Raw genomic sequence first — 7,857 nt, 5'->3', positions numbered from 1 at the left:
CGGTTCGTTTTTTTCATCTTATTCAATATACAAAACGGTCGCGGCCATTGTATTTTATTTTTTACTCATTCACTGGGGTGCTTGTTTACATTTTTTAATACCACGTTTAATTTATTACCACGAATTATTGAATTGTCAAAAGGGACGGTGCAGGTATTCGTGGTTGACAGTATCTAGGCTCACTAAAAAAACCCTATTTAAACAATATGCGACGGGAGCGTACAAAACATTAACTTGTTTTGCAAGATTGGGTAACGAAAACATAACGTTAATAAACGTGGAGGATAAAGTTTTATCGATACTTTTAGGTTTCGTTGGTATAATTTATTGGATGTTACTTTTGATAGTGAGTATAAAAATGTACTCGACTATCACATTGGGTAAAGCGAGTTATTTGGAAATAATAGATCAAGTTCGTCATTACATGAACCTGAAAAAATTTCCACCGAATTTAAGGAGGAGAATAGAAATGTATTACACGTACATGTTTCAAAAAGATTTCGTACCGGAACAGAGAATACTACAATTTTTATCGGAAAATCTCAGACAGGAAACGATATTGAAAATGCATCAGAATTTAGTGGAAAAAGTTTACATGTTTAGCAGTTTAAACGAAACGTTAATCTACGAAATAATTAGATGTCTCAAACGTGAAATTTATTTAACCGGTGATTATTTTTATAAATTTGGCGAAATCGGTACTTGCATGTATTTCATATCTTTCGGTACGGTTGCCATTTACACGGAAAAGGGTAAAGAAATCGGTCATTTGGAAGACGGCGAATATTTCGGTGAATTATCCGTTTTGTTTAACGTGAGACGACCGGTAACGGTCGTCGCGATCGAAACGACGGAAGCATTCAGTTTTCAAAACGATGATTTTATGAAAATAATAAAACCTAATGTGAAAATTTATGCTAGAATGGAAAAAATAGGATTGGAAAGAATAAAAAAAAGTAGAAACGTAGCGAGTAACACTCATACTTCGTGGAAATTAAAATCGAACGAATCGAAACATTCAAAAGTGGTAAATTCATATATTGATGATGATGAAGATGATGATGATTATGATGGTTATACAAGCGAGGAAACGGAATTAAAATAATTTATTAATAATAGTTGATTGTAGTCGATTAATATCCGGTTGTTCACAGTTTTTTTTTTTTACTATCACAACAGTATGCAGTAATAAAACGGAAACGACAAATTTATACAGTAATAATTACAGCAGCATAATACATAAATAATAATAATATTAATATCTTACCATCGTTATTTGTTTTTTTTAAAACATCACTTAAAATATCTTTTATTAAAAATGATTTGTTTGTTTGCATTATTATTATTATTATTATTTTCACACACACTTTTAATTATTATTTACCACATGAATGTCACATTTTGTTTTTTTTTTTTTTTTGAAAAAAATCACAAACTAATCGTACTAAAATAAATCACAAGAGTTGATTTAAAAATGGTCCGAAGAATGGAAAATATTTGTTGAAAATGGAAAAGTGTCGTCGTTTATCCAGGAGGGAAAACGACGTGGTTTTCCAGTGAATTTTAATGAATAAAATCATTAAATCATCCCTTCTACTTTTTTATCTTATACATCCCCCATTTTAAATGGTTTTTTTGGTTTTTTTTTTTTTAATGATTTAATTGGTTTTCATTTTTTTTTTTTTTTACATATAAATTTTTATTGAAATAATATTTTTAAAAAATAATAATAATAATTACTTCATTATATATTTTTCACAAGTGGTTATTATTATAGTATTATTAATATAAAAAAATATTTATTAAAGTGATTAATTAATTAATTAATTAATTACAATTTATTATTTAAAATTAATTATTTATTTTATTGTATTGTTAAATTATTAATTGAGATTTTAGATATGTGTGGAAAAGTGCAAAAGGAAAATTTTTTTTTTTTTTGTTAAATAATCTTTTTATTTATTAATTAATAAGTACGTTTATGTATTTGACATGAAGTTTTAAATAATTATTAAATTTGTTAATAATTAATAAATAATTTAAAAAATTGTTTAAATTAAAAAAGAAAATTTTTATATTTTTTACGGTTGCTGAAACGGTGTGAATATAACATAAAATCATACGTTTCGATTAAAAACAACCCCCGTGTAAAATGAAATAATTTGATTGGTCGATGGGAAAAATACGTTGAATTTTTTCATTGGTCGTTGGGTAAAAACCAGTTAGGAAGAGGGAAACGGAGGGATGATGCTCAATTTGCATTTGAATTATTTTTTATTTTTAACGAGGAAGAAATGGTTACGTCGAGAGGGTTTCCGGTATTACGATTCTTTTAATAATGGGATTCCAGTTTTTTTTTTTTTTTTCCTTTACCATCTTTTTCAAATCATCTTCCGCCATTCTGATCTCCCTCATTTCTTTTTTTTTTTTTCCTCCAAGGCTTTTCAGTTTCAATTTCAAAATGTTTTTTGTAAATTTACAAGAGCGTAAAATGTATATATGTATGTATATATATAAATAAATACGTGATAAAAAAAAAAACTTAAGACAGAACCGTAATAACGCAAACTCTCTCTCTCTCTCTCTCTCTCTCTCTCTCTTTGTTGCAAACAATTTAATTTTTCTTTAATAAATCTTTATTTCGGTCCTGTTATTATTTTTTTTTTGTTTTTCGAATCAAGGTAATTATTACATAAAGGTTTTTCTTTTTTTACCCTTTCTCTCCCCCTCCCCTCTCTTTTATTTTCCACTTTTCTAAACTTTAAGTAATTTAACATGAACAAAACCAACAGCAACAACAAGAGAGCAAAGTTAAAAAATAATAATGATAATTTTTTTTTTGTTTAAATAATTCGGAAAACATTTTCAATATAAACTTTGAAATTGATATCTCCCGGGAAATTAAATTCAATATTAAGTTATAATTTTAATTTATTCTCGAATAATATTTAATATATGTATATATATACAGGGTGTTATACCAAATAAAATAATTTTATATTAATTTTTACGTTAATTATTAACTATCGATAAATTTTTACGAAGAGAATATTTTTTTTTTTATGGCGTTCGAAATGTTTTCGTGAAAACGTTAAATAAATATTTAAAAAAAGGATTTTGTCGAAAAAAATTTTTATTGAGTCACCCTGTATATAAATTCGTATATATATACAAATAAAACTATTAAGATGCAAATGGAAGTCAATTGACTTTTGATTGTTTCATTTTGACAAAAATTTCCCCATCGGATAAATTCATTTTAATCATCGAAAAATATTATTTTCATTTATTTATATATTATTTCAACCAATTTTTATTTATTATAAAAAAAAATAACTTTTTAAAAGTCATTATTTTGTTTGAAATTTTTTAATTTTCAAAGCGTCCGCCATATTGAAATTGAATAAGTTTTAACGTCTTTCCTCACTAAATTTTTTTTTACATTTTTTTTTTTATGTAAAGTGTGTGTGTGTGTGTGCACTTTTTTAAATAATGCTCGACGTTTTATTATACTCAAGTAAATATTTTTTATTTTTGATTATCTTTTATTTTAAATAAATTGTTTATAATATTTGAGAATCTTTCATGCAATCATTAAAACGTTTTTTTTTTTTTTTTTTATAAGGAGTTAATAATAAAATTAGTTTTTGATGATAATAATTAAAAAATTATATTTTAAATAAGTTATACAAATTCAATTGAACATTATATTTAAAAAATTATATTTAAGTTTAAATTAAAAACATTCACAACCATTTGACATTTATTAAAAAACTTTTTTAGATTATTAAATAAATTAATAATTAGATTTTAAAATGGAAAAATTGTCTTACAAAAAATTATGTAAATTTTATTTTTATATATTATAATATAAAATAACAAAGTTCATTTTTGTTATTAAAAACCCAATGATTATTAAATTAATATTATAAAAAAAATATGAATACTCGATATTTGATTAAACTTACATTGGGTTTTTAATTAATTAAAATTTCTGAGTTAATGTTTATTATTTTACAATAATTACAAATACAGTAACATTTTTCAGGTTTAGATATTATTAAAAAATAATAAAAAATTGATTTTTAAAAGAATACAAAATCAATAAATAAAAACACATTAGGATGATAAATAGAAATTTATCGACAATATTGCTTAAAAAAATTTTTGTCACAATCGTAATGAATTCCTCGTTTAGGTGTAATCTTACCTCACACTTCCAGACCCAGAGCCCAATCTTATTACGCTTACTTCAACAGGGGAATCTCTGTCAAATGAAACCTAAAAAAATTTAAAGCATTTTTAATAATTTCAAAATGTTATAAATTCATTAATGACAATATAATCTTAATAGTTTACTTTCAAAGCTAAAAAATCACATGAATAATGCAAAACTTGATGAATTTTTTTCTCGGCTGAAAAAATTTCCTTTTTATAGTTTTTTGTATTTTTGCCTTTTAGTTTTAACTATTTATTACGATATTGTCGAATGGTATTACCACAATTGAATATTTACTAATTTTGTATATATTTCAACTAAATGTAATCGTTATTACTTGAAAAATGTTTTTTATAACTAATTGTTAATAATTTTATTAAAAATGAAGCCATAAAAGGATCGAAACAGGAATGAAGTGGGGTAAATAAAAGGCATTGAATATAAATATTAATGTAAGAATGCTTAAGAAAATAAATAATTTAATATAAATGGCATAAATGCATATTTAATAACATAAAGTAACAAAATCATTAAGGAAACATTTTAGACTAATTAAAAAAAAAAAATATAATAAATATTTATTTTATAATTATTTTAGTTATACCTCCATATCCATTTCATCTTCGTCATCGTCATCATGTGTATCACTTTCGTCGTCATCGTCGTTATCTTCTTCTTCGTCATCATCTTCTTCTTCTGGTTGCTTAAGAAAATTAATAAAAAAAGTAAGTGTCGAAGCAAAAACAAATATATTTTTACATTAGTTTTAAATTAATTATATAGAAATTTACCTCGGCAGCAGTTTTTCCAATAGGAATAATATCACAGTTTTTTTGAGCAATACTGTTAAGCTTAAAAATAAAAATTACATTAAAAAAAAAAAAAAATAGTGTAAACAATAATATCAAGTCGAAATTTTTTTTAAAAAAAATACCCAATCTGTGTGTTCTTGTTCGAGTTGTGTTAATTCAGCATCTTCATCAATGGCTTTATCAACGTTAAACCAAAGTGGATCCGTTAATTTAGGCGTTAAATTCGGGAATAAAGGTGACGATATATTTTCCATTTGATTTTATAGGTTATGAAATGCCGTGTCGAAACGAATAATATTCAAAATTCAAAATCTTTGCTACGATTTAAAGCATCTCGAACGATTTTGCTACCGGTCAAAAAATTTAATTTTTGTGAATTTCAAAACGCACTCAAATGGAATTACAATGGCGCCAATATTGTAAATGTACAGTTTTAATAGCATTTTTTCAAAATTAAACTATTGTTATTCAAAATGTTTAGTTTATGGTTATTTTTATAATTAAAACCATCGTTTTGATCATTATTAACAGTAAAGTATTTATAAAATTAAGTATTCAAAGTGATGATGATAATATTTGTGTGTGAATAATTACTGTAATGAAAATTGGTCAAATATCATTAATGTATATCAAAAGTATCAATTTTACAACATTAATTAGCCAATTTTGCTATCACAGTAACTTTTAAATAATATTTTATGGTTAAACAAATAATAAACGTACAGAATTTAAATTATTTCACTCACAATCATTTACATGTATGCATTATGGCAACAAATTTTCTTTTTTATTTAAATATAAAGGTTTTTTTTATAAATAAATTATTGCCATTCAAATAATTGTTTTAGAAACATATATAAATATTTTAAAGCGTAATCATATGTAAGTGAGTGTGTAAATTAAAGAAAAATTTCACAATATATGTAATTTTGTAACAGACATATTTAATTAAATAATTGATGAATTATATTAGTTGCTAATTTTTTTGTTAAGGTGAGAGAGAGAGACAACGACGATCAGGTATTAAACAACGCACCTGAACTCAAACGAATAACAATTCATTGGAAGTCAAGTAAAAAATTATTGAGGTACTAATTGTTAAGAGAACGCGCGACATGGTCAAGTTTCGACACTCAGTGCATGGATGTGTGTTTCTTTCAGTATTTCAGGAATCAGTACGAGTCGTGGATTAATATCGGTTATACACGATGTATTCATCAAATAACAACAACGGTTACCTCGCGTTTAACTTATTATATATCGAATAATGTGTTTCGCGTCTGAGTTATGATGACTCTTATGAAAACGTTTTTTAAAATATTCGTTTAATTTTATTATTATTATTTTAAGTGAAAAAGTGATTTTATTAATATAAAATATTAATAATAGTAACAATAAAATCAAAATGGCTGATGAAGAAATGGTGACACCGGTGCAGACTCCAACTCTGCCGCGTCATAATTTTGGATATCAACAAACTTTGGTGAGTTTTTTTCTTTTTCTCTTTTTCCCATTCGTCATAATATTATTTTTATTTCTTTTTAATAACAAATTTAGGTTATAAAAAAAAAAAAGAAAATTTTTTTCTTGCCAAAATACTTTTGGCAAACAATTATTATTATTAATATCAAAAAGTACAGAAATAAAAAAAATATCATGACAATGTTAAAATTTTTTTCGAATCGTTTTTTATTTACCCCCCCCCCAAAAAAAAAAGAGATAATAATAATAAATAAATAAAAAACGAATCGAAATTATTATAACAAAAAATAATTTTATTATTATTTATTCGCGATAATGAAATTTATTACTCGAAAAACAACAAAAAAAAAAAAAATTCGAACGGATTTACAAAGGAGGAGACAAAATGTCTGCTCATTGTTGCCACTTTTTTTTTTTTTTTTTTTTCCCCCCTAATAATGTTTACACGGGTAAAATCTTAAACAAATATTCTTGTTATTTCATCGTTTTCTCATTATTTAATATTAAACATTAAAATTTGTTTTCATTATTATTAAAATATTTACACAACTTTACATTCACGCTCATAAATTAATTTTATATTTCGTGTGAGGAATCTGCCTCCTCGCCTCCCCAATCCAACCCTTGAAACAAAAAAACGAAGGCCGCCATTTTTTTTTCCGTTAAATTTTAAAAATTTGTTTTTCGTAATTAAAAAAAAAAAAAAAAACTTGCATTGAACGTTTTATTTAAACTTGGTTTTTTGTTATTCGAGGTTGACCGGTCAATATTTTAGAATTTAATAAATCAAAAACAACTTTACTATTTTGCGATTATGTTTGTTGTTTGTTTTATTATTATTATTATTATTATTATTAACATTTAACTTTCTCGTGAAAATGACAAAAAAAAAAATAGGAGGAAAAATAACGATTTCATCATCATTATTATTAAAATAAATTACGGCATTAAAAAAAAAAAAAAATATTTTTAATCTCAAACTCATTTTTTTAATTTACAATTATTATTTCATAATAAAAAGATAATAAAAAAAAAATTTATTCTAAAAATAAAGTTACAAATCGAAATTGTTTTATTTATCACATATATATATATTTTTTTTTTTGCTCGTTTGTTTGCTCGTTTGTTTGTTTGTTTGTTTTTGCAAAATATAAAGTTTCATTTACACACACACACAAAAAAAAAAAAATTAGATAAGCTTTGAGTTCTTTTTACCCGTTGTATAAAAAAAAAATGGTGTTAAAATATCGTATTAAAATTTTTTTTTTTTTTTTTGATTTTAAGCCAAGCAATTTTTTTTTTTTTGCTTACTCTTAAAAAAAAAAATTAATTAGAACGTTGTGC

General features: G+C 24.0%; 1 protein-coding gene across 1 annotated transcript in view; it reads left to right on the top strand.

Moving 5' to 3' along the window:
* Window positions 1-1,236, top strand: part of Phum_PHUM210970 (Cyclic nucleotide-gated cation channel alpha, putative) — a gene marked incomplete at both ends in the record, with an annotated part of 1,862 nt that extends 626 nt beyond the window's left edge. Inside the window, 2 exons of the mRNA XM_002425553.1 lie at window positions 1-1,027; window positions 1,180-1,236. The exon at window positions 1-1,027 is cut by the window's left edge and continues 4 nt beyond it. Coding sequence (XP_002425598.1) covers window positions 1-1,027; window positions 1,180-1,236 — 1,084 coding nt within the window. The remainder of the gene's footprint in view (window positions 1,028-1,179) is intronic.
* Window positions 1,237-7,857: the final 6,621 nt, after the last annotated feature.

This window comes from Pediculus humanus, genomic scaffold (genome assembly GCF_000006295.1).
Source record: "Pediculus humanus corporis 1103172107561 genomic scaffold, whole genome shotgun sequence".
Taxonomy (NCBI): Eukaryota; Metazoa; Arthropoda; class Insecta; order Psocodea; family Pediculidae; genus Pediculus; species Pediculus humanus.
The sequence above is the reverse complement of the archived record's forward strand: the minus strand, read 5'-3'. Positions and strand labels throughout refer to the sequence as shown.